We start from the raw sequence: 26,775 nt of genomic DNA, 5'->3' as shown, positions 1-26,775 counted from the left end.
CAGTTGAGTTCATAAAACTTTCTTTGACAGTATTTTATAAGAACTTTCTTAACATTTTTACACACACCATGTCTTTACTTTTCTCCACTCATTAAATATACATTAAAGTCAAATCATGGCCAATAAAATACACATATAAAATAGTTGCCTTATGCAACATCAAATGTAATGCAACATACAGGCAGAAAAACAGTCAAAATAATAGATAGACAGATAGTCAGACTGTCAGACAGACTTTGTTTTCCCCAGTATACCACTAGGATACTACTTTTGTTTGGTATAATTACAAGTCTAATGTATAATTAGCATGTCAAACTTGTTCCAACAAAGGTCTAATGCACCAACTTCAGCCCAAGAATAGCTGTGTTGAAAAATAGCTGTATATCGAATACGGTGTATCGACTTTGGCTTTTCATCATGATCATTCACGCACTCACGCACGCACGCACGCACGCACGCACACACACACACACACACACACACACACACACACACACACACACACACACACACACACACACACACACACACACACACACACACACACACACACACACACACACACACACACAAAACATGTACTCTTATTTTGAAATCACACTGTAGTCTTAATGTCTTACTGCTCTTTACAATACTGCATTTCAAAGCGCATAAAATAATATATTCATCTCCATATCTAGGAGGCTACATGTTTCTTGTATCACAATTTTATAATTATTTAGTATGTTTTTTAATTTCTTTAATTTAAGAGTGCGTACTTTTACCACTTCACGAACCACCACCGTGTTTTAGGGCGTCAACATACTGCAAGGATTACGCATATATGTGTAAATAGAAAAAAAATATATCGAAGTATATACTGTTGAAAAATAGTAGTATTTATAATGCACTCTTAAATTGGGATCCATTTAAAAGCTTTATTCACGCAATCTTTGTCGAAAATAATATAAATGGGTTAGATTTCTGGTTTTGCGCAGGTTTTGCGCAGGGTTATAAATACGGTATTTTGTCTGGTTTCACTTGCTAACTTCATATTTTGGAAATTGGTTAACTTGGAGAACTTGGAGAACATGCTGCTGTCGAGGTGGACAAGTTCACATAAATCTTTACGGATATGTTTATCTAATTCACGGGTAAGAAGCCTGCTCTGACAGCTTATTTGTTTATTTATTCTAAACGTTTCTAACAACAAACAGTGAAGTAGGTGAAAGGTCATTTGTGTCTGCTGCTTGATTTGGTTTTGCCATTTTTAATTCTTCCTAACAGTTCTTTGGAAATGGGACTAAGGCTTTATTGCAGAAAAGCCCTTCATTAAATCAGGCAGGATTCTTCCCATTATCAGAAGGAGTGATGCTTCCACCTGGGACTTTTAAAAACAAAGTGGCCTTCATCACAGGAGGAGGTACAGGACTGGGTAAAGGCATGACCACTGCTCTGTCCTCTCTGGGGGCCCAGTGTGTCATAGCCAGCAGGTCAGTCACTCACTTATTCACACATTTCATTACATTTTCTGTAAAACTACACTATGTCAAATCAAATCAACTTTTATTTGTCACATACACATACATACAGGGTACAACATGCAGTGAAATGCTTTATGCATCTGTCTGGTATTTAAACATAAAAAAACTAATGCAATTAGGAATGCAACTAATAAAAATAATAATAAAATAAAGCCAAAAGAAGGTAGATAAATAAAATATAAACTATATAAAAACTATATAAAATATGAAAATATTTGTGAAAAAGAATGTATATACATAAATGCGTATGGTTTTAATATTTGTCCTTAAAGTGTCCATGTGCAGTATGGTGTGTGTATAAAGTGGCACTGTGCTGTGCAAGTCCAGAGTTAAAGTGACAGTCCAGAGTTAAAGGTGTGCAAAAAAACAGTGAAGATAGACAGAGAGGTCCAGTATTTCCTGGTTTAAACTCCGAATGGCCTGCAGGAAGGAAGCTTCTCCTCATTCTCTCTGTGTTTGCTTTAGCTTTTCAGAAATTCTAAGGGTCTAAATGTGTTCTGCAGAATTGTTGTCTGTCAGTGATGAAGAAGAAGTTGAAGAATTCTTTATTTGTCATCTATATAGTGCAGTGCAGTGAACCTATTATCATTTGGGGCAGAAATTTGCTGCCAAGACCAATACATGTCTATTTTCCTTCAATCTAATTAATGTAATCTCAGCATTTATTCTGGACAAATAATTATTTATTTATTTATTTATTTATTTATTCAATGGAACTTTATCTTATTGCAGAAAATTGGATGTTCTGCAACAGACTGCTGAGGAAATCTCACTTCAGACTGGTAATAAGGTAGTGACTGGAGCTTAATGCAGTACATTCACGAATCTGCCATATTCGTATACGTTTATTGCTAATTATTTTTTACTTTATTAATTGGAAGTACTGATGTAGTAGTCAGTACTGAGGAGAGGTGGGTGGTTTGGGATGGATACCTTTTCTTTTGCGGGGATCATGTGTTATTAATCCTGTGTAAGATGAATTTAAGAGCAGACATTTATTCAATTAAATCTGATTTATTTGATGTTATTTTACATCATTAAAATATTAAAATATTAAATAGTAAAATATTTTCAGGGGACACTTTTTATATTTCTGTATTTCTCTATTTTTATATTATTATTATTATTATTATTATTATTATTATTTTATTTTATTTTATTTTATTAGTCCAGCACTTTTTGAGCCGATTAATTTTTACACCCATGATTCTGAGGGACGTTGTGCATGTTGCAGGTTCATGCTGTGCAGTGTGATGTGAGGGACCCTGCTTCTATAAAGGCTGCTGTAGACAAGCTAATCACAGATGTTGGGCTTCCTGATGTACGTAGGTGCAGTTCTAAGCTGCCTGAAAATCAATATTGCTCTACAGATTTTATTGTGCCTCAGGAATTGCTGTGAAGCATAAAAGTGGACTGTTGAACATGTTGAGTCTTGTTATCGCATGAACCCTGTTGCTCTTTCCTCCACAGGTGGTGATTAACAATGCTGCAGGAAATTTCATTTCTCCTTCTGAAAAGCTCTCAGCCAACGCATGGAGAACCATAACAGACATAGTTCTGAATGGCACAGCCTATATAACGCTGGACATTGGCAAACGTCTAATCAAAGCTGAGAAAGGTTAGAGTCAGCACATTAAGATTATTTATTTGCTATTAAACTTTATAGTGAATTTGGTTTGCTTGTTAACAGTTCAAGAGTTAGAGCTTGCGTTATTAGTGTTTCAGAACTTTGTTAAAATTTGTGCAAATTATATAATTGCAATATCGAACCACCAGATGGCACTAAATTATCAGTTTTTGCTTCCTTACTATCTTGTACTTGTTACATGCAGTTCAAGAAAACCAAAACTTATATAAATGTATGAAATTGAACAGATATTGTGGGATCTAAAGTATAAAGTAAAGTTTAATGTTATTAATTGTTTTTTTTTGTGAGAGATTCCTTACAGTGTAAGACAAAGTATGGACCTTGTTATGATCACAGCACAAATTCAGTTTTCGAATTTAATTCAATTATATAAATATTATATGCATTAAGTAAATAATAGCTTAATAGTTAAAAAAAATTTAATATTAAGTTAGCATTACCTTAACAGCTAACAGACAAGTTAGTTAATTTATAACAGTTTGTTAACATTTGTTCCCTCAGCAGCCTTCTAAAATTTATAATACAAAATCTTGACAAAAGCAGCTTGTCATGTTACTGAAAAATCATGGAAAGCAGCCAAGTCCTCTTTCCATGATACGAAATTTAAAGTAACAGCTTAATCTCTGTTGCACAGCTATGGCACTAGAGTCTCCAATTAAACAAATATTGAATGTTAAATAAAGGAGAAAAACAGAAACATTAGAGAACAAACATTAAGAAAGGCAGTCAGGGAAACAGTTATTGAGGATTGTTTTAATTACCTAGAAATTGCACTGAAAGAGATAAATAAAAGGCACATGTGTGGCATCAACAGCTTTTTTGGGCTAAATTAAATATGCATTGTGAATATGTACTGCATAAAACATAGTAAAAAAATGTCCAGCTGTAAATATGTAACACTTAACTTAAATTTTAATATAATATAATAAGGTTTGTGTTCATTGTGTTTATTCTGGCTACCCATCACTACACATCATCAAAATCAGATCATTTGTTCCCTTTGAGTAGCTTTCTCTTGTGTTGATTGTAGTGTTGGTTAATATAGACGTGTATCAGTTCTGTGTCAAGGACTAAAATGCATCAGATTATTTTTATTCGAATCCTCTCCAAAGATACAGAGCTACAGCTCTTTGTGATTATTTTGACATTTCCTTCAATTACAGAATATGCAATTTCTTTATTACGAACTTCTCTCAGCCCTATTTTGTTTTGTTGGTCAGTTTTTGAATACAGGACATTTGTAGATGAGAAAAACACCATCCTTTTATGCTTACTATAGATTTTATTTGTTGGTTTTGATCCAATCTTTTTTTTTTTGTCTTTTTTATTTTAGAATATGTATAAATGACAAAAAACAAAAGGTCCTCTGTATTTTCCTTCTGCATACAAAAATCAACAAAATAGTTATCTTCCTTCTGTAATTATTGAGGATATATATATGTATACTTAGTATAATAATATAATTATGGATCTCAATCAGGTTATTATTGTTGTAGTATTTCTTGGCTGATCCTAACTTTTAGCCTCAGCACAGTTGCCTTGCTTGGATTTGGAGACAGAGTAAATGGTGCAAATGGTGTTTTCAGGTGCTGCATTTCTTGCCATCACCACCATCTATGCTGAAAGTGGATCTGGATTTGTTGTGCCCAGTGCGTCTGCTAAAGCAGGAGTGGAGGCTCTGTGCAAGTAGGTTATGTCTTGTATATGTACATTATGACACAATGTCTTATTAATGTTAAATCATTTCACCAACAACCAAATAATATAATGACTACGAGCATATTAAAAATATACTGAAAAGGTTACAATTAACTATATAACAAATATTATACAGAGAAAAGTTGCACAGTGATGGAATTACAGCAGATGGCATTTATAATAGCATAGTCACTGAAATGATCCCCTCAAACACCATCATTACAAAGCAATGTGATGGAAATACCTCTAATTGTGCTAAATGACTTTTCCATTTTCTATGTTTAGACACAAAATATGCAGCTATCAAAACATACTAATCTGAATTCTCTCCACTGTTCTCTATCCATAATGACTTTTGGGATTTATGTTATACTTGAAGCTTATTTATTGTTCTCCCATGTTATCATTGTATGCAAAGTCATTAGTTATCAGTCCCTTTATTGTGGTGCAGATAATGAGAACGAGCTATTTTTAGTTGTGTGAGAGACGAGAGCACTGTTTAAAACTCAAATATTAAGAATTCTCTTGTCGTTCTTTATTGCAGGACTGGTGGTCTCTTTGTTACCTGAGCATTACCCATTCAGTCATGGATGGAAAATAACACAATTTGAGTGCTAGTATTGTATTAAACCCAGTCAAAAAGAAAACCCTTACATGCATGCCTTAGTGTTGTAGCGCTGAATGTTAAGTGAATCAGGTTCAGGGTCACTTGTTTTACTGTTAGCTAAATTACACTTGCAGCATTTATCAGACACCCTTATCCGGAGCGACTTACCTTTTTTTTTTATCTCATTTTATTCAACTGAGCAATTGATGGTTAAGGGCCTTGCTCAGGGGCCCAGCAGTGGCAGCTTGGTGGATCTGGGATTCGAACTCACAACCCTATTATATACCTTTCTGTTAAGTATGGTAAACATATGTGAGCCTAGGAACAAAGATGTTTTGTGCAGGATTTATAAATGTTTCCTACATCTTGCATCATTTGGATATTTGATATACTTTGAGAAAAGCTGGGCCAGGCTTCTTTTACAGCTTGATCAGTGAAGACAAGGAATGAATCTGCAGAATGCATGTACTTGCGAATAGACTAACTAATGACCAGTTCCTATGTAGCTTCACACTAAATATATGCAAAATCAGGCAGTGTAAATTTGTCAGTTTTAAATAGGATTCTCTGCAAGAAAGCATATATATAACCAGAATGATTCTGAATTACTTGGATAAGATGAACAGCCCTAATTACTTCCTTAGACTTAAAATACAAACTTATATTGAACTGATGGCTAACATTTTCCATTTCTGTCCAATTTGAGTGATTCAGGGAGTCCTATAGTTTGGTAAACAGCCTATTATTACGTCAAGAGATTTACATATACCTTGGGTTTATAAAGTGTTCAGACCCTCTTCACTTTTTTCAATTTTAATATGTTGCATGATAGTACAGTTGTTCAAATTATTTTTTTCCCCCATTATTCTACACTCAGTGCCTCATAATGACAAAGTGAAAACAGAATTCTAGAATTGTATGTAAATTTATTAAAAAGAAAAAACATAACATGTACATTAGTATTCAGACTCTTTGCAACAACACCTGGAATTTAGCTCAGCTGTCTGCCATTTTTCTTGATCATTGCTGAGATGTTTCTACACATAATGCTGATTTGAGTCCACCTGTGGTAAATTAAATTGATGGGACATGATTTGGAAAGGCACACACCTCTCAATAGAAGGCCTCACAGTTGACAATGCATAACAGAGGAAAAAAAACAAGCGATGAGGTCGCTGAGGAACTGCCTGTAGAGCTCAGAGACAGGATTGTTGCAAGGCACAGATCCCGGGAAGGCTACTGTATAAAAAAAAAATTAAAAAGTAAAGGTGGTCTGAATCCACTGTTTGTGAAATGTACAGCCCTGGGATAGTCATACAGATCTGACCCCACACAGCCCTCATTGGGCTACTTTATCATAATTAAATGGCTTGCTTCACACCTTTTTTGAATTCAGTGCATGTTTAAATGTTTTGATGGCTGTGGCATTATCCTGAGTGTACTAGGGCAGAGCAAACATCACAGTGATTAATGAGGATCTTAATTATTGCATCTTTTGTGTAAGAGTGTATCTATTAACACACTGTGCAATGACATGACTGATATATAGCATCAAATTTATGTCAAATAACATTGTTTGTTGTATGCTTATTTGTTATGATTAGATAGATAGATAGCTTTATTGATCCCTGAGAGAATAGTATTGAAAATGCTAAGAACTGTTGTGCAGGTGATGATCATAAGGTGACTGTTAGAATGTGTCCGTTAGATAAATAATAATCAATACAGTGCAGCACAATTTGAAAAATGTTGTTATTGCACAGCACCACAGAGTCATCCAGCTATAAAGAGTGAGAGCAGTGGGTTTGATGAACCTCCTGTTCCCTGTGCTCTTTGCTAGACTGTGGCTGGTTCTCTATGGAGCTAAAAGTGCTCAGCTGCATCATTAGGTGTTCACAGAGCAAGTGAGAGACTTTCTTCATGATACACAGCAGCTTAGGCATTATCCTGTCCTGCAAAACTGAATCAATTGGGAGCAAAATTCGTCCCAATGACCAGCCCAGATCTCCTTTTCAGGTTGTTTAGTATGCATGCATCCTCTGCTTTGATGCCACTGTCCAGGGTACTCATGTGTAAAAGATGTCACTGCTACAACCAACTGGTAGAACATGCATATCTTCTTGTTGCATAAATTGAAGGACGTTTCCTGAGTCTGCTCTGTTTTTTTCTGTTACATGGATATTCCAGTCTGTATTCTAGGTGCTTTTCAAGATACCTGCAGTATACCACCACTTTCATGTGCACTTATATCGACTGCAGGGGGTCAGAGATTCTGAGAACCAATCTCATCATTCGGTGGCTTCATGATGTGTAGAATTAAAGCAACTGGTCTGTAGTCGTTATTGGACACACATTCTTTTGTTCTTGAATAAGAAAAAGAGTTCTTCAGAGTGTGGGTACTTCAACCTTTCCTCAGGCTCAGGTTGACGAGTTGCTATAGAGCTTCACAGAGCTGTCATGGTTGCATAGATAGGGAGTGACCACTGGAGTCCCAGTGTTGAAATGGTTGAATAATTGGTTCAACTCATTGTCCTAATCTGTACTTCCCTCAGTTTGTGTGTTGCTGTTGTTGAAGCCAGTGACTAGCTTCATACCACTCCACATATCCCATGTATTATTCTGCTGCTATTTCATTTCCATTGGCTTTTTGTAGGAGTCTCTTCATCCCCTTACCTACGGTTTCAGTTCTCTGTACCCCTCTTATGTTATTCCTGTCACTTGTTCAGTAAAGCTCTTTTCTTCTTGCCCTCGGAGTGCCTTCAGCTTACTGGTTATCAAGAGTTTATTGTTTGGAGAGCAGTGAACATCTCTGATGGGAATGATGTTTTCAGTGCAGAAGAGGATATAGGCTGTGACAGAGTTAAGCATTTTATTAATGTCTTCCCCATGTTGATCGCATTTTACTATTCTGCGGTCTCCAAACAGCTAAGCAGAGCAGAGTATCCACTGCATCAGGAGACCATTTCCTAACTGTTCTATTGAGCAGCAGATGTTGATGAACAGCTGGTACTGTATGTAGCTAATTGTGAGCAGAGACTAGGGTTGTATGCATTTCTAATATCTGCATATGGTATGTCTTGTGTCTTTTTCTCTCTGGTGGACATTTGACAAACTGTATTTAAAAATTGTGTAGGGCATGTATTACAAACAATCTGTTAAACCCAGTGAAAAAGCAAGCTTATGTATTTTTAATATGCTTGTACTGTATATTCCCATTTCTAGAAGTGCTAATATCAAATTGTCAGCCCCAAAAGTAGACTCTCTAATGATCTTTTTCATGGTATATTTAACCTCAGAACCTATCAAGCTCTGTACAGCCAGTGGATTGGATTTCTGAGTATAAGAAATCAGTTTAAACAAATAGGTCAGTTTACCTTGGATTGACCCCCAAAGCAGCCTGATAACATTTGGTTCTCCTACCTAGTCGTTTCTATTTCCTTTATGGTCTATTGGAAAAGTAAATGGTATCCAGGAGATAATGGCTGTGTGTGTTTTTGCATGTTTGTTTGAATGAGAGCCACTGAAGATTATTCAAGCTGATCCTTTTTGCATCCACAGATCTCTTGCAGCAGAGTGGGGAAGATATGGCATGAGGTTTAATGTTATACAACCAGGGCCTATCAAAACCAAGGTACTATGTGCAAGAGTTTGATTATGTGAAATTGATGCTAATTCACCAATTCATGATGGTCCTGCTGACCATTTGTGCCTCTTAGGTTCCGCTTTCATAAAGCTGAGCATGTTCTATTAACATTTTCTTTTATGAATTCTGAAGGGTGCTTTCAGCCGTCTGGACCCCACAGGCACGTTCGAGAAGTCCGTGATTGAGAGGATACCAGTGGGTCGGCTTGGTACGCCGGGGGAGATTGCCAATCTGGCTGCCTACCTCTGCAGCGACTATGCCAGCTGGGTGTCTGGTGCGGTGAGTGTGCTCTGACCTTGTGAGAAACAAATCCTATATCTTCAGACTGCAGCTCACCTAACAGCTTCCCATAGGGCTTCTCCTCTTTCAACTACAATGTGAGAGAGCCAAATACATAGCACTACCTTTCTCCATGCCCTCTGACAAGAAACACTCAGAGGTTGTGGGAGGCAGTGAGAGAGAAAGTGTGCACTATACTGTAGGTTGACCATATTGTTGATAATGTCTTAGTGTGAAACTGCATAGCTATAAATAGTAATCCTAACCCTGTATTTTATTTATGTATTTTTTGTAGATAATCAGAATGGATGGTGGTGAATATGTGTTCATGGCTGGAGAATTCAATTCACTGAGTAATGTAAGGATGTTAGGAAATGTTTTAAAACTTCTCCAAATTTGCTGTGATTTTTACCTATTTGTTTGTTTATTTATTTCTTTATTTGGCTGTTTCATTTTTGGTTTGGTTATTGGTTATTTTATTTTATTTATTTATACCTGACAGGTCACACAAGAGCAGTGGACTATGATGGAGGCTATGATCAGGAGCACAAAGGGCTCTTGATAGCTGGCTGTTTGAAGATGAGCCACTTCACAGTTAACACTGGGATTCATATAATCTATCATGACCAGCAAAACCTTGGAATCCTCAGATGATGCTCAAGCTAGAATATGATAAATTGTCAACACACAGACTGCTGTTTATGAACGCACATTATGGAAATAAAGAAATGAAATGCGTATGCTGTAAAGATACTTTCTTCCCAGGCTTTTTAGGTTAAAAAGTCGTCATGAGAGAGAAACATCTAGAGTGTTCTCTGTAGAGCCATTTCAATACTGTGATTTCATCATAGGTTAATGTAATATTCATTCTTATATACAGTATTTAATCTCTATGTTATTGTGTTTTATGATGGTTAAAACGTATGTCTTTCCTTGAAGCTCTACATGTTTTTATACATTTCTGAATTCCAGATTGGTGCAGGATTTATCTGAAATATTAATGTAGTTAATGTAGTATTTTTATGAAATTTTACAAAAAAATGAAAATACAATTGTCCTAATTCTTTATTATCATGTGAAATTTTTGATTCATGCAATAGATTACAACAGCCTGTGAATAGATTAGATTAGATTAGATTCTGTATTCTTAAGCAAAGTACATCTACAAAGCCTGTTGAACATGTTACACATGTGGCATCATTACAATTAATTACAAATAAGGATATACATCTATTATGGTTTAGTACTAGTATATGGTACTGCAAAATACATGTACTGACGTTGTGCATGTAACTTGTCGTTAAATAGAAAAAAGCTGGGAAAGTAATGTTTCTAAAAGGAATTGCTATACATCCATTTTGTTATTTATGGGTACATTTCTGTTTATTTTATAAATACAGAGAGATGCTATCAGGTACTCACCTTTCATTTGAATTCCTTATCTGTTTCTTGTTAAGAAATAACTTCAAACTAGCATAAGGAATCTTTTTAAATCATGGTAATATGTTTTTATCCCTCCATCTTTCTTGCAGCTTCACTTTAATCGCGAATGGACAATGTCTAATGGCTTAGAACACAAGAAACAGGGCTTGTGGAGGACCATTAAACTCAACCAAACACCTGCTTTTCTGAGGTCATTAGTCTCTTGACTGGAAAAGTTCAATAAATGCATAGCTGCAGAAGAGAGAGAGAGATATGTCTTGTTATTAATGTTGGCAAATGGTTCAGTGAAATTCTATGTATTTCACCTGTTTTTCAGAAAACATTTAGAATGAACGCTCAAAATCACCTCGTGTTAATACCCCAAGGGTGAATGAACCTTCAGTATCTGTGCACTGTCCTAGATGTGTTCCTTCTTACACAAGAAACACCAAAAGTCTTTAAGATAAGATATGGCTGAACTTTTTACAATTTTAAGAGGAAACAGATCAATTATAAGATAAGATTATGGGGTGTTTATTTTCCCTTTAGATTCCCACTGTGGATCTTACTATTTGTCTGAATTCTTCTAGAGCCAAGGTGGGGTCTGTGAAGTAGGACTAAGTTTGTTATAATGGTGGAAATCAGCTCAGTATAATCAAAATTCATATAGTTGTTAGTCTTTTTGGCCTCTGCTTTTAAAAAGTCTAAACTAAAAATTAGAACTCAAAACCAAGTAGGCCTGTAATAATGTCAACTTGGACTTAATGTGGTCTTTTGGTGGAATGATCAAATGAAAAATAATTTAAAAAAACCACACTATGTCTCCAAATATTTGACCATGTATTATTGTAAAATGTAATAGTGTAACATTTAGATAAACCTTTGCTGAGCCAGTTCAAGAAACCTACTGTATTTTAAAGTGAAAGGAGTCCCTGGCTATGGAAAATTTGAGAACTACATCTCACTATACTGTAATAATATCATGTGTCATGTTTAGAATTTAAAAATAATAAGTTCTTAAAAACAGGTATTTTAATTTTGCACATGCTGGTTTGCCTAATACTAAAATAAAGTATGTATGTTATGTGCATGGAACAAACCACGACACACCACTAGTAGTTAAGATAGTGCTGTATTAAGTACAATATCCTCATACACAGTGTCACTGGGGGACAGCACGTCATTCATTACAGTGCAAGTACGGAAATATGAGACTGGAGTGTGGGCTGGGGCAATGCAGTTCATATAGATGTAGTATGTGCTTATAGAATCTTGCTGGAATTGCTAATGCCGCACAGCAAGATATGCCTTCAGTCGCAAACATGCACTGCGAACAGAAATTTAGCCTGCTGCATTTTACACATAAGTACTTCCCTATTTTATAGCTTCATTCCATCCACATTCCTCTACCACTTTATTGCTTTGGCTGTATTATAAGGTCGATCAATTTGTTATTATGAAATGATTCTGTGTTGAATTATGTTCTGAATATAGTTAATACACATGGAGCATCAGTATTTTCAGGAAATGTCTCATATCTTCTGGGTGTGACAACATATTTCATGAATGTAGTGACCAAGATTCTGGTCCTTTTAAGTATTGTATTAATCTTGTCTTTACAAAAATCTGTACATTTAGAAACGGTATAGAAACAATAGATTGGATGAAAAGTATGTGGCATCGGTCTCAAATCTGTGTACCTACATACACTCAGCCTGTACATTACACATTCCTCAAATGAACAGAAATACATCCAGTGTTTAGCTATGTTCACATGATGAGTGAGCTTTTCTGGCGGTGGGATGTGGATGGAGAGGATGTAGGAGTCTGAGAGATGTTAACTGATTGACGAATCTCACATGTCTTCAGCACACAAGACCAGTGCCAACTCCGTTCTGTAGAGTTTCCCTCCATCAGATAGAGCCATGATGGCCTTCTTATATATAGGGATTTTGCTGACTTCTAGGACCTGTCAAATATAAGAAGGTCTGCATTAAAATGACACTTTATATCTCACATGTAAAACTGCGCTTCTTTCATGCCCTCCCATTGTTGCAAATTATTAATATCAGCCTAAAACCTCTGACTATCACCATCCATCAATCATATGTCAAACCTCCTCCATGTGCTCTATTAGTGAAACAGAATTACAGCTGAGCAGATATCATATATATGAAGTGACACTGGCATGGCAGTGGCATCTTAGTGGGTGTTTTGCTAGGATTATTAAACACCTTAGTGTCACTGCATGGCTTAAAACCATTCAGCATATTCACCTTGATCAAAAGATATAGGACGATTAAAGCTCCTTCATGCTGGGAGTCTCCTGTTCTACCACAAAGCTGTTCTATTGGATTTAGATCAGGTGACTGGGAAGGCCACTGAATAACACTGAACTCACTGTCATGTTTCCTGAAACCAGTTTGACTTTTGCTTTGTGACATGGTGCATTATCGTGCTGGAAATAGCCAATAGAAAATGAGTAAATTGTAGTCATGAAGGGATGCATTTGGTTAATAACAATATTCAAATACTCTGTGGCATTTAAGCGATGATTTATTTGTATTAACAGTCCCAAAGTGGAACCCAACATGGTCTTCTGCTGTTTTGACCCATCCACGTCAAGGAACTGAAATGTTGTGCATTCTAACATGCTTTTCTGCTTAACAAATTGTACTTACCAAGAGTTGCTGTAGCCTTTCTGCTAGCTATTGGCTAGTTTGGCTATTCTGTTCACCTCTCCTATCAACAAGGCATTTACATCCTTAGAACTGCTGCACACTGGATGTTCTTCTGTACTAATTATAGAGACTGATATGTGTAAAAGTCCCAAGAGATCAGTAGTTATAGATATACTCAAACCAGCCCCTCTGGGACAACAATCATTCCACAAGAAAAAATTTTCCTCTAATTGTTAATGCAAAAAGTACCTGTAACTGTAGTCTCATGTATGTGTGATTTTATGCATTGCATAGTCGCCATACAATTTGCTGATTAGAAAATTGCAGAAATGAGTAGCTGTACAAGTATTCATATTAAAGTGATCAGTAAGTGCACATAAGGGGGTTTCTCAAAGGACTGCATAAGTGGAAAAACAAATATTAACATATGTATGTTGTCAGATGTTATAGACTAAAGCAAGCCATGTACTTAAGTACTGCTGTAGTCACACCATCTGTATGCAGGGCACACACAAAGCAGGAGATTGGATTTTGACTGATGTTAGCATGCTTTCATGAGTCTGCCTCGAGAAATTGTGTTGGTGCAAGCCCACCGCAGCACTGGCAAAAATGTGAGTTTCAATGTAATCTTTCAGATAGTTGTGGAATAAAGTCTCACCTTTTTGTTTTTCTCACATAGGTCTTTGAGCAGGGCATCCAGCTCATTCTCATCCATATAGCCATTCCTGTCCTGGAGGAGACAAAGGAAAATGGAAATGCAGATAAACACAGATGTTTCTCAGATACACAGTATAGTCAGTGTCATGCTATTTTACCACCATGTCATTTTAATATTTATTCAGTCATTTGTAATGCTCCATGTGGCACTCTCTGAGATAAAAGAATGAGAAAAAGCAGGCATCGATGATCGGTTATGCACAGTCAGTCCAATGCCACACTAGCTTTTATGCAGCTTATTTCATGCTACAAACAAACAATTATGCTATTAATAAATGCTATTGTCCACTGTTCTAAAAAGCCAGCACAGTAAGTTGGTCTTGATAATGTCAGTGACGTGGAACTGCTGGTGTAAGCCATCACAGAGGGGGTATCATTCATCATGCACTGTCACTATCAACCTGAATGCAGTCTTGTGACCTTTGCCACTTCCATCAGAATGACAGGTAGTGCTTAAGGGGGGCAAAATTAATCAGTAAAACAGTATATGGCCAAACCAGATGTGTGCCAAATGTGTCAGCAGCATGCCAGTCTGCTCTAAGACACCTCATAGTTCTGCTAATGAGTATGTGCTGTCTCCTTTTATGCCAAATCTCCTCTCTGGGTATACAGAAATCCCAGCAACCGACATTGTGTGTGTGTGTGTGTGTGTGTGTGTGTCTGTGTGTGTGTGTGTGAGAGAGAGAGAGAGAGAGAGAGAGAGAGAGAGAGAGAGAGAGAGAGAGAGAGAGAGAGAGAGAGAGAGAAAGAGAGAGGAGGGAGGTGAGTGTGCAACCTGAAGCTGCCAGTCAATAAGGATCAGAGGTGCTGTCATCAGCAGCACAAAATTCGCTCTATTCATGGACACGGTAATACATTGTGGTGAAGCCAGAGCCAAGAACTCCAATAGTGCTGGACGTGATATCCAGACAGGACACACTCTATGCATACTAATATCTTCTGCCATAAGGACGCAAGAATAGACTCAAATCTTGAGAATGTCTCATTGACCAGTGTACCTGTTGTGTTTATGCTCAGAATGTATACTGCTAAATTTTCTGTAGACAATTTTTATGTCTTTATTTTATATAATCATGCTCATGGTCACACACCAGGAAGAATGTTGTTACCTTATCGTATAACTCAAAAATCTTGTTGAAGTCTTTTCTGGCCATTTTTACTCCCTGTAAGAAGAATTTGTGGAACATTAGTGCTGTTAAATCTAATCAGAGGTGTGATATATCTAAACATATACAACCTTCATAATGTCCAACCTGAAATTTCAGTAGAAAGTTCTCTTGGTCTGGCAGTAGCCTGGTGTTATAAAGTTAATGTTATTATACATGCTAAAATAGAATTTGATCCAATAAATAGATGTTTTTAATAAATGTTTTTTTAAGGGATGATAAAACAAACCTAGCCATTTCTGCCAGACACAGTTTCCCATCATTATTCAAATCGAAAATTTTTAGCTGCAAGAAAAAAAAAGAACATTTCAATATCATATTAAAAGAAACTTAATGAAATAAATCTGTCTATGAAAATAAAATAAAAATGTGTCTATTTGTGGTTCTTCTACCGTGGTTGACGTGTATTCCTCTAACTTCTTCTCATCAAAAGGTTTCTTCGCTCTATGAAGCAGGTCTCTCAAAAAATTCTGAAATGATAACAACAATGAATTGTCATTAGGACTCGCTGAACAAAATCAGTCTCGGCTCAACAGTATTATGCTCTAATAGTGAACTGCTGATTGAGCAGCCATTCAAAAGCATTAGAATTGTGTTACTCTCAAACTAAATGTGACTGTCATGCTATTTCCACATGTATAGCCTCCACTTTGTAGGTTTCCTTTCAACTTTTTCTTCTGGAGAAACCTTTAAAGACATAATTTACTAATTCATAAAATTAAGATTTCACTAAATCTCTGAGTCCATAATTCAGTTCGTGCTCTTTTCTTCTGTACTGCTATCTTATTAGGTTATATTTACTGATCAGTGGAAGTGTTACAGCCTGTCAAAAGATTTTCATGCACTTTTTTACTAACAGTGTTTAGACAGCCATCAACACAAAGCATGAGTGTTAATGGAAAAGGCCAGCACTTGAAAAGTGTTAAAAGTTCACTTTACTTTAGCTGCCCAAGTCATAAATCAAAGTTTTACCTCTAAAACCCCCCTGTCATATGTTTCGAAAAAGGTCAGCAATGTTCCTGAATGACAAATCAATACAGGTTCTGTGGAGTGAAAGTAGGCAAGTAGTTTTTGAATATTAGCCCAAAGGGTTGTATTTCAGTAACATTGGCAGCTGGAATATAAGGCTGAGAAAATCTCTTTTTATACTGCAGTATGAAAAGCCCTGAGGCGCACTCAGAATGGCAGAGGTGGATGGTTATTAAACTTGTACCTCTCCCATCAGGACACTGTTTCTTCTTACCTTAAGCTCATCAGCTTCAATGTAGCCACTGTGATCGGCATCATAATTCCTCCAGGCCTGTTGGAGATAGAGACCAGCTTTGCGTTAGCATAAATGTCTGCCTTCAATGACCTGAAACGTCTAGAGTTTCATCATATTGTTTTAATTCGTGTTCTATCATAATGTGGCAATGCATAGCTATTACAAATACTATGTGGAACTATGAAGTAAGTAACAATAAGAGTACCTCCATAAATTCTGTACAGGACCTCAGTTGTTGACGGAAAAATAGCAAGAAATTTTCCTCTGTGGGTAGAATTTGTACCAGCTTCAACATAAATAAAAATGTATTTTAGTTAACAAACATCACCAAAAATACCCTGCAGTGAATTTATGTCAATGGTTGTTCAATTCTGTGCCAAAATCATTGTGACAGAAATGGTGAATAAACTTTAGTCTATCACAGGACATCATCTCTGTTATAAAACACCTGAAAGAAATTATAGCAATTGAAAGAGTCAGTGTCCCCTACAGTGAGCTTTTACTACAGAAGCTTTTACAGCTCTCTGTGGCCTTTCGCTGAAATTGGCAATTTTACCAGACAATGTCTAGACTGGGAATTATAAATTATTGGTCAAGTGCATTTCAGTTGTCCCTTTTCATGTGTCGAAAGGTTTGTAGACATAAACTTCCAGACAATATAATTACATGGAACAGTGGTCTTAGTCGGCCTGTTATCTGATTTAGATGTTCAACTACTCGGCACAAGCCATTTGTCAAGGGTCGATAAGATATACGATTTATGGACTATGATAAATGCACATGGAATGACATAGTTGCACTTTGATATTATAATTAAGTCGCATTACACTTCACCTCAATGATATCTATTTTTCCATCAGCATTTTTCTCATATTCCTCCACAAAAGCCCTCATTTGTTCTGTTAGCTCCTGTAAAAAACACATTGAAAGAAGAAAAATAGTCACTATAGAGCATTGTCACATTGATAAAGCATTGCTAAACAATATTCTGAAAAAGTGTAACCTTTAAACCATTGAATTCTAATGGTATCTTTATCTTGTTGTTCAGTTTGGATGTGAGAGATTCAGTTCTTCATTTCTCACACAAGTGTGTTTGGGTTTATACACACTACTGCACATGCAGAGATGTTAAAGACTAAATATATTACAGTATATATGTAATACCTTTAAACAGAGAATAAATGTTGGTAAGGGGATGAAAGTTTACACTGTTGTGTGTGACAGTTTAAGGGATTGTTTTGCAGATGTTACACAAAATTAAATGGATAAAAACTATAAATTAATAAAATATATAAAGAGATTACTGTGGTATAAAAGGAACAAAACACTTTGGGCTATGCTGACAAAACAAACTATAACTAGATGAGATTGTCAATCTTTGTGTTGATTTTATTTCTAGACTCCTCAAGTAAAGTGCTTGTCTTAGCATAAATTAGAACACTGCAGTGATTGTGCAGGAAATTTATCTTTAATCTTCAGCTGAAGGTCAGTGACTTCATAGAGCACAACGATTTGTAAGAGATTGTGGAATGTCACTGTCACAACATCCAAAAAAGTTAGAGAAATTGTCCAGCTTTAAGTGTTTAAATATCAACCATCACTGTTTGAATGAAGCTAAACTTTACTGATTTGTAAAATGCATCTTTCACACACTTGGCTTTTAGTGTCATATCAGCAAGATTCCATTTAAACGTACATAACTGATTAAACAGGAATGCATTATTCATAGGCGCCAGTGTTAATATTTCATCTCCCACTATTACTGTACTACAGAGCATTACACAATTAACTGTGCATAGTAATGAATCTGCCTCCGTCTGGTTTGTTCTGTGGTATTGTAAGTTGTACAATATTGGCTAATCACTGGTTAAATAGTCACACAATGTGTTATGCTTTTTCCTTGAAAGAAAATTATATCAAATACAGCAAGTCCTCAAAATTCAAATAGAAACTTGCAAAATGGCAAACAGACGTTTCTATTCAAGTTCTTGTATTCACATGTTTATTTCAATCCAGTAATGGCTGTTGCATTTTCTACTTAGTATTTAATCTGGTACTTATTATTACAGAGTGACTTGGGTGCTTTCCTATTGTTAAATAAACTAAGAAATGAATATGCATTTCCAAATGCATGAATTTATATCATGCAAACCTGCTTTGAATGAACACTGTCAAAACCATTCAAATGTTGCTTATCTCATATTCATCTGCGTCATTCACTCTATTAAACACAGTTAAATTAAACATGGAAACATTTAAAATAGGGAAACAATACCTCCACTATTTGGAATAGTCTACTGCTCTGATTCTCTTGCAATATTTAGTTGACAATTCACTGCATATTCATTTTGACATCCTCCCACCTGTCAGTCAGATTATCAGGACAATGCCACAGCACATAAAAATGAAAAGGTGGCTCTAGCTTGATCATGATGACTACAATCTTTACGAAATTTCAATCACCAATTTAAACAAAAAAATATTCATTAAACATATTATTATTATTATTATTATTATTATTATTATTATTATTATTATTATTATTATTATTAATAATAATAATAATAATAATAATAATAATAATAATAATAATAATACACATTTTCACCAGCAATTGATTACTTATTTAAGTAACAATTAAAACAATCAACAGTATTGTCATTGTCATTTTTGTGTAACAAAAATACAAACCAGGTAATCAGGTAATAAAATAGACAAACTGAAATTACCCAGACATAGTTTTGTTGTCTTAACTGTATTTTAGATGTTTTATATCTAGATGCACATTCATAAGCCAGTTAACTTATTACTTAGTAATTAATTATTATTATTATGCCTAGTGGTCAAAAATGGGAATTGATATATTGGAGATAAAAGGCTTCCACTCGAGCAGGACTTATACTACACGTTGCTTCGGGGAGGAGAAGAGAACTGGACAGTTAATATCAGTGTTACCAGATTGACCTAGTCTAAAAATTCTCCACTGAGGAAATAAATCACATTCAATTGTAATAAAAAAAATCCAGTTAAAATAAATCTAAGAGATTTCCACAAAATGGCAGTGTATGTGCAGACTGTGTGTCTGAGATGTACATAACCATTTCTACTGTAAGGGATATTACACTGAGTGGGTGAGCTGAAGGATATTTATCGAGTGGATAATGTCCTTATAACAGAACTATACTTATGAAAAACTGAGAAAAGTATCACTTTTTCCAGGGCCCAGTCAATTCAGGTCATATGTACTGTATGGTTTTTGAGATGTAGCTGGGCTGATTAGCTTAAACATGGTATTGTCTTCAATTCAACTGAATAAAACCCACTCTGTTGTTGAGTTGACTAACCAATTACTGGGTTATTGTAAACATTCACTAGATAGTAGCCTATATTATTAATCATGTTTAACAGCATTTTGAGTTAATTTTGGTCCTGATCCACTGCTAATAGCTAGCTAGTTAGTTGGCTAGTTATCTGTTGAATGCCCATATTACAAAAAATTTATTCTTTGAGTAATATTCAATAAGGTAAAACTTCCTAAATTTTCACCAGATTTAAAGTGCTGGGTTCAAATGTTGGTCCTGTGATTAAAAATGTCCAGTATAAGATTAAAAATTCCTGTCCCTTCTAGATGACTGAATATTCGCCTTTATCTATTGCTTCTAATTGACTGTCTATATGCCTCCGCCCATTGTTTCTTGTACACTGATTGTATGCTTCTAGCCATTTGTTCAAGCTTTTTTCTGTAATTAATTTTAAATATGATTTAAATATGCTTTCTGTTTTCTTGTGCCTTTAAATGCCTTTATCTTGTATTTTCTGTCTGTTTTACTCTATACTGCTTCCTTTGATGTGTTTTTTCCTTAACCGTATATTACTGCTTTCCCCCCCTTTTTTTAAAAAAAAAAAACATGCACGTCTTCTTTTTATCTTCTTTTTTTCTTTAAGTTTTGAAAAACAGTTTGAATTACTGTTGTGTGAAATGTGTTATATAAAGAAAATGTTTTGTCTTGCCTATCAGTAGACTTGTCCCTACTCCTGCACCCCATTCAGATAAAAACAAACTATATATGTGTATAGGATAAAGTCTGGTATAATAAATAATATAAAGACAGGTTATTATTCCATTATATAGCACAAAATTAAAATCCCTGAAACTCCCTGAATATCAGACACATTTAACATTTACAAACATGGTATACCTGTATGAGAATAAGTGCAATTCTATCTAATAACTAAATAAGATCTCTCCGATTGAAACACAAGCTCAGGGCTGTTCATTCAAAATGTAGAATCTGGCGCACTGTCAAGCCTGAGTGCATATAAATGTGCATAAAATAAACGCATGCACTTCTGAGTAAAATTATAATTAAAAAAAATCACAATTAAATATTGTAATATAAATATTGCATTGATGCAAGTGATACACGTCATTAATTTCCACTGTTAATGTAAGAATGGATTTTATTTATAATCTGAACCTGAAGAACTATATAACATAAATGGTTACAATTCTGTCAGAATTATCATAAATTCAGAACTCAGAATACTCATAAGAACAGCTAGGAACATGACAAACACATACTTTCATGGTTATTTTAACCATTTACACCCTACCTTTTTATAGGAATTTCAGCAGTTACAGTAGATCATGCTTTATGAGGAATAGTAGACTTACCAGGCCTGCTTGTTTCCGAGCTTGCTGAAGTTCCTTGATAAAGTTCTGTAACTCCTTTCCCTCTATATACCCATTACCTGGGAGAATTCAGATGGAAGTGATATCAGTGACAATTTAGAAAGAGTGTGAATTTAGATTATCTCATTGTATATTTTCACAAAATTCACCAGATTTTCTGGACACATTAATACAAATTCAATCTGAACACGTGGCTCAGAATCAGGCTGAGTTGGAGATCACATTAAGGTTAGGGGTAAAATTCATGTCTAAAAAAAAATCTTGCAAGAAAAATAAAATAAAGTTAAAAAAAAATCAAACAAATATTCCAGAGAAAATGTTAAACTTCAGACAGTCTTCCTTCCATTAAATGGTGACCACATTACCGTCATTATCATAATGATGAAAGATATCCAGGAACTGAGAGGCAGAAATCTCTACTCCCTGAAGGTAAGAGCTGGCCATTTTTCCCACGCTGATGCTGTTGCGATGCTCTAACACTGAGACAGCGCCTCTCTGATCGCCGCACTTTCTCTATATAGCCGACACTAACAGCTTTATGCTGGCTGAAACGGGACAAAATTTCACCCCACCTTCCTCTCACCATCCACCTGCAGCTCAGTGTTTAAATCAACACGTGACAAACACTAATCGTCCATATGTCTAATCACCAATGTCCTGTTTATACCTGCTCATATAAAATTCATTAAACTCTTTGTGCTGAAGTTATTGGACTAATTGATGGTATATGTCTAGGCTAAATCTATAAAATTTTATTTTGCATTATGATCAGTAATCTTCCCTTCAACTAGATATAAAGAGAAATTCGTACCAATTCGTACCAAATTTCAAAAAAGCCATATGAAAGGAATAATGCCACCAAATCACACAAAGTCCCCTCAGTACAATTGTTTCATGGGTAGTTGAAGATTATTTCTTGTTCCAATACATTGTTCAAGAAAGAGATAGCAAGATATAGATAGAGCTTAGCTATTTCAGATGTATACATCCAATACACATCAATGAATTACGCTTATATGGTTTGCTTTTGTACATCCATCTTGTTTTGATAATATATATATATATATATATATATATATATATATATATATATAAACAAGAAATTATGTACAATATGTTTATTATGTTCAGAAATGAAAATATGTTTAGTGTTTACAGCGAGATTAAAGCCTATCCACTAGTTCATTGTAGACTGGCAAAGAAATTCACATCCTCACATCGTTGTAGCTGAAGTGAAGGAAGGGAAATTAGTCAAAAATTTTGTCCCAAAAGCCCCAGCACTCCAGGCTGCTGTGCCGTGCCCGTCCTCCTCCCCTCTGTATGCTGAGAGGATCCTAAACGCCTTTGCGCTTCTGCAGTCTTGTGGTCACAGGTAGCGACGAGGCAAACACGCTGGTGTGCACAGATGTGAGTGGAATTTAAATTAGGATTTGCTCTTCATGCTGTGGTTTTAGATGAAGGCACAAGACAATCCCATTTACCAGCGAAATTCAAAACCCTTTATGAGCAACATCTGGCACGGAAAATGACGTGTAACTATTTGACATGCATCACATGCGTCCTAAAGCACAGCTGTTAGGGAAGTGCCTAGTCATTCAGCATTCAGCCCCTCAGGCTTTGCAGTCATAAAACACTTGTTATGATTATGTTTTTTGGATGAGCGTGGACACTACCTCTAAACTCCTAAAGTATTTTATTCTACGCTACTAAAAAGGGGCTTAGACTTATTTTTTGTACACTAAGACTCTGACCCAGTGAACCAGTACGAGTATGTATTTATTGGTAGAAAAGCTCTTTTGTAAATTGCTCTGAATAAGGACAATATGCCATAAATGTAAAAGTATATTGTGTTTACATTCTCAAGTGTGCCCTAACCCATCCTTTAATACAGGTAGTCCCTATAACATGTTAGTCCAAAGGCCACCATGAGACTCTGTAATAGTGTGGATTACCTTATACATTTAGAACAGAATATTTATTCAGCGTAGTTCATTAGATGCAGGATATCTAATAAATGACCCACTCAGTGGTCAGTGGTCATCTATACAGTCAGCTCAAGGACAGAGATTTGCAAATTTGGGTTTTTAATCCAATGTCTCATTATAATATAAGAAAGTTGTTTAACAGTGTTGAAATACATTTAGATACACACATACCCTTGGTCAGTGATAGATAGATACATGTAGATAGATAGATAGATAGATAGATAGATAGATAGATAGATAGATAGATAGATAGATAGATAGATAGATAGATAGATAGATAGAATGTGGACACTTAAACATCACACTCATCTTATACTTGTATGTTACTTGAGTGTCCCATTCCACATTTAGTTCCTGGTATTGCTGTTTTATCAACCTCCAATCTTCTGTTAAGGTTTGTCAATAGAGCTTTGATTGTGGCTGTAGGGATTTGCTCATTCAGCCACAAAAGCGTTAGTAATGTTAGGCAATGATGTCATGCTAGAAGACCTGGGTTGCAGTCAAATGTGTTCAAAGAGGTACAGGACCCATGAGGTCTTTTACTCCAAACTTGGTAAAGCATGTCTTCATTTGAGCTAGCATTGTGCACAGGGGCATATTGTAATGCTGGAACATATTTGAACCACATATAGGTATAATGGTCAGGTGTCAAAAAAATTAATGGAACAGCAAATGGAATACCTCCTCATGAAAATGATGAAGCAGATAAACACACGAAAGATATTGAGAGCAGATTAGCAAAGCCAAACTACTGCTTCTCCAGCCATTCTACCTTAAGCGGCTTAAATGATATAGAATGTATATCTTGATTTAAGTCACTAGTACCAATTGGGCAAGGAACACTAATCGGACATTGGCAATCAATAAAAAACATGGGATTACCTCCTAGAAATCAGATAAGCCAGATAAATGTGAGTCAGTTACACAAACTATTCATGAAGTGTTTCACACAAACACACAGTTAACCTACAAATGCAAATATATAAAGCTTGCTTTCATTAGTAGGATGGCTAACTATAACTGGGACTTATATTACATATAATGAAATTGCATTTCAGAAGAACTTTTTTATATGACTTTTTTTTTAAGACATGACAGACCTGTGGGGGTCACTGTGGATGAACACACTTCTTTTAGCTAAATGAGCACTAACAGAGTGTTTTAAAGGAATGGGATATCTATTCTTATTGAGGGCACCAAAATGTCTCATACAGATATTTTTATCCTTGTGTGTAACACATGTAATCTATTTAATCAATCCAGAAGAACAATGAAAAACATATTGGAAGAGAACAATAGAGTCACCAACATGAAATATCCACCTGTGCATTTAAGCACATCATCTCTCAATATCAGATAAGAGTTTAGTGTTTTATACTTATCATCAACACCTGTAAAGACTACTGAGTAACACTTGGTAAATACCTGCTGGTGAACTGACGTCTTAGCACCAGATTCTTGAAAAATTGTAAAAAAAATTTTAAGTTGTTACATTTTATTATATGATATTAGTGCAGCTCATTTATCAATAACATTTCATATTGTTTATGTTGTAGTTTTCATGTGAACAACAGATTAGCTCAGCTTGAATTGTGTGTGGCCAGAGTGTTAATTGTACTTCGTGTGTTCCTCGCAGTGCTCTGTGCCAGACAAAACAGATGCAGGCTTAGCTGCTGCCTGAAGGTAGCACAGATATGGATAGACTAAAGGGCCAAACATACACTCCTGCCAGAGTATATTGTCCTCAGAAATTTCCAAAAGATATAGATTGTATTTTTTCTTCAACACCATTTTTAGTAGCTAAGTTACAGGATGCAGCCTACATCCATGGGTCTAGTTCTGTAAATGATGCCTGTGGTAGTCATTTAGACTCTGCAAGTTATGTATCTACAGGTGACAGCAGGTAAAAGTGACGCACCAGATGTGGTGTGACCAATAAGAAACACACCTCCAGGCTAGTGAGAAACTCATATCACAGGTTAACAAGTACATGGTCACACCAACCTTTAGTAACAATCCTGTTTAGAGCCTTTACTTTGGAGGAACTATAGCCAAATGTATTCCTGACATATTAGTGGTAGGAAAAATCCTAAAAGAGCCTATATTTGAATATTCAGAGCATTAATCATCATGTTCATTTTTTAAAGTCTGCGTGAACGTTTTGGTGACTTCAATTTTCTCAGTCTTGAAATCTTATTCTACTGTAAAAGAACAAATAAGACTATCCTAAGTTGCGAGAAGTAATGAGAAAAATAAAATAAATCACTAGCAACTAATCATTCATGTCACGGTCACGGGGAGCCTGTGCCTATCTCAGGCGTCATCAGGCATCAAGGCAGGATACACCCTGGACGGAGTGCCAACCCATCACAGGGCACACACACACTCATTCACTCACTCACACAATACAGACAATTTTCCAGAGATGCCAATCAACCTACCATGCATGTCTTTGGACCGGGGGAGGAAACCGGAGTACTCGGAGGAAACCCCCGAGGCACGGGGAGAACATGTAAACTCCGCACACAAGGAGGAGGAGGGAATCGAACCCCAACCCTGGAGGTGTGAGGTGAACGTGCTAACCACTTAGCCACTGTGTCCCCCAGCAACTAATCAGTACATGTGTAATTCTGAAATACAAAATTTTTCTCTTTTTGTCTCTCTCACTCTCTCCTGAGAGATGTACTGCAAACTATTTTATTAAAAGATTAGTGACTTATTTAAACACATGATAGATCCTAGCTGAAGTCATTTCCAAAATATTTACAATACATATATTTCCAGGTCATTTAGTAATTTGTATTCTGCAATACGTATTTAATTTGTTTCCTTTTTACCCTGCAGAGAAAAGAATCCAGAACAAAGAAGATTTGTAGAGAATATGTATTCTTTTCAGCACAGTTTATTCTGCAGTTTAAATGCTCTAATATGACAGTCTTGGTATATCACCCTCTAAACTGTCTTACATTTGTATTCCATGGTTCCACTTAATCATATGTTATCTTCAACTGGCTGCAGATTAAGAGTGCACAGTGGAGGATATACTGTATATTCGCTTCTGAATAGTTTATCTTGCTGGAGTAATAAAGTTGTGACCACCCTGATATATCTACTGTCAAAATGTTTCACAATTTGTTCTGCTTATTTCTGAACACTTCCATTTTGGATAGCGGACAAGGTGGAGACATAAAATTGCTGCTTCTGAAACAGAAGTGTGCTATCTCATTTCTCCACCAGGATAAACCTCTCATCTTCCTCATCTAAGTCATTTTGCTTTGAGTGGGTATGAGCACAGAGTTCAGATGGATGTGCTGTCAAGGACTGGAGCCAAGCTTTAAATGAAGTAGGCCTCTGTTCTGCATAAATGCCAAAAGGTCACAAAACTATAGGAAATGACTGCAGCTTCCTGCTGACTCAGACCATTAGTGTTGTAATGCTCTGCATAAAAG

General features: G+C 35.8%; 2 protein-coding genes across 2 annotated transcripts; one reads left to right on the top strand and one right to left on the bottom strand.

Moving 5' to 3' along the window:
* Window positions 1-806: 806 nt before the first annotated feature.
* Window positions 807-10,136, top strand: decr1 (2,4-dienoyl CoA reductase 1, mitochondrial). The gene is made up of 10 exons (XM_027149695.2): window positions 807-1,133; window positions 1,267-1,472; window positions 2,256-2,313; window positions 2,758-2,844; window positions 2,994-3,141; window positions 4,758-4,857; window positions 9,035-9,107; window positions 9,252-9,398; window positions 9,694-9,756; window positions 9,901-10,136. Exons 1-10 carry the CDS (start codon window positions 1,071-1,073, stop codon window positions 9,958-9,960), a joined length of 1,005 nt encoding a protein of 334 aa, XP_027005496.1. The 5' UTR covers window positions 807-1,070; the 3' UTR covers window positions 9,961-10,136.
* Window positions 10,137-10,780: 644 nt separating this feature from the next.
* calb1 (calbindin 1) lies at window positions 10,781-21,862 on the bottom strand. Its single transcript, XM_027149696.2, has 11 exons — window positions 21,707-21,862; window positions 21,324-21,400; window positions 17,483-17,557; window positions 16,854-16,934; window positions 16,628-16,684; window positions 15,777-15,854; window positions 15,614-15,669; window positions 15,472-15,511; window positions 15,328-15,381; window positions 14,160-14,231; window positions 10,781-12,789 (listed from the first exon to the last, which is right to left on the bottom strand). Exons 1-11 carry the CDS (start codon window positions 21,783-21,785, stop codon window positions 12,676-12,678), a joined length of 783 nt encoding a protein of 260 aa, XP_027005497.1. The 5' UTR covers window positions 21,786-21,862; the 3' UTR covers window positions 10,781-12,675.
* Between the last annotated feature and the right edge of the window lie 4,913 nt (window positions 21,863-26,775).

Source organism: Tachysurus fulvidraco, chromosome 3 (assembly GCF_022655615.1).
Source record: "Tachysurus fulvidraco isolate hzauxx_2018 chromosome 3, HZAU_PFXX_2.0, whole genome shotgun sequence".
NCBI lineage: Eukaryota > Metazoa > Chordata > Actinopteri > Siluriformes > Bagridae > Tachysurus > Tachysurus fulvidraco.
Note: the sequence above shows the minus strand (reverse complement) of the source record. Positions and strands in the feature narration are given on the sequence as shown.

Excerpts from the sequence above, each read along its gene's own strand:
- calb1 (XM_027149696.2), bottom strand. The coding sequence starts at position 21,785 with ATGGCCAGCTCTTACCTTCAGGGAGTAGAGATTTCTGCCTCTCAGTTC. Across the intron at positions 21,401-21,706 it reads TCATCATTATGATAATGACG|GTAATGGGTATATAGAGGGA; the intron begins GTAATGTGGTCA and ends GAATTCTCCCAG. Across the intron at positions 17,558-21,323 it reads CTCGGAAACAAGCAGGCCTG|GAGCTAACAGAACAAATGAG; the intron begins GTAAGTCTACTA and ends TGTTTTTTACAG.
- decr1 (XM_027149695.2), top strand. The coding sequence starts at position 1,071 with ATGCTGCTGTCGAGGTGGACAAGTTCACATAAATCTTTACGGATATGT. Across the intron at positions 1,473-2,255 it reads CAGTGTGTCATAGCCAGCAG|AAAATTGGATGTTCTGCAAC; the intron begins GTCAGTCACTCA and ends ATCTTATTGCAG. Across the intron at positions 3,142-4,757 it reads TCTAATCAAAGCTGAGAAAG|GTGCTGCATTTCTTGCCATC; the intron begins GTTAGAGTCAGC and ends TGGTGTTTTCAG.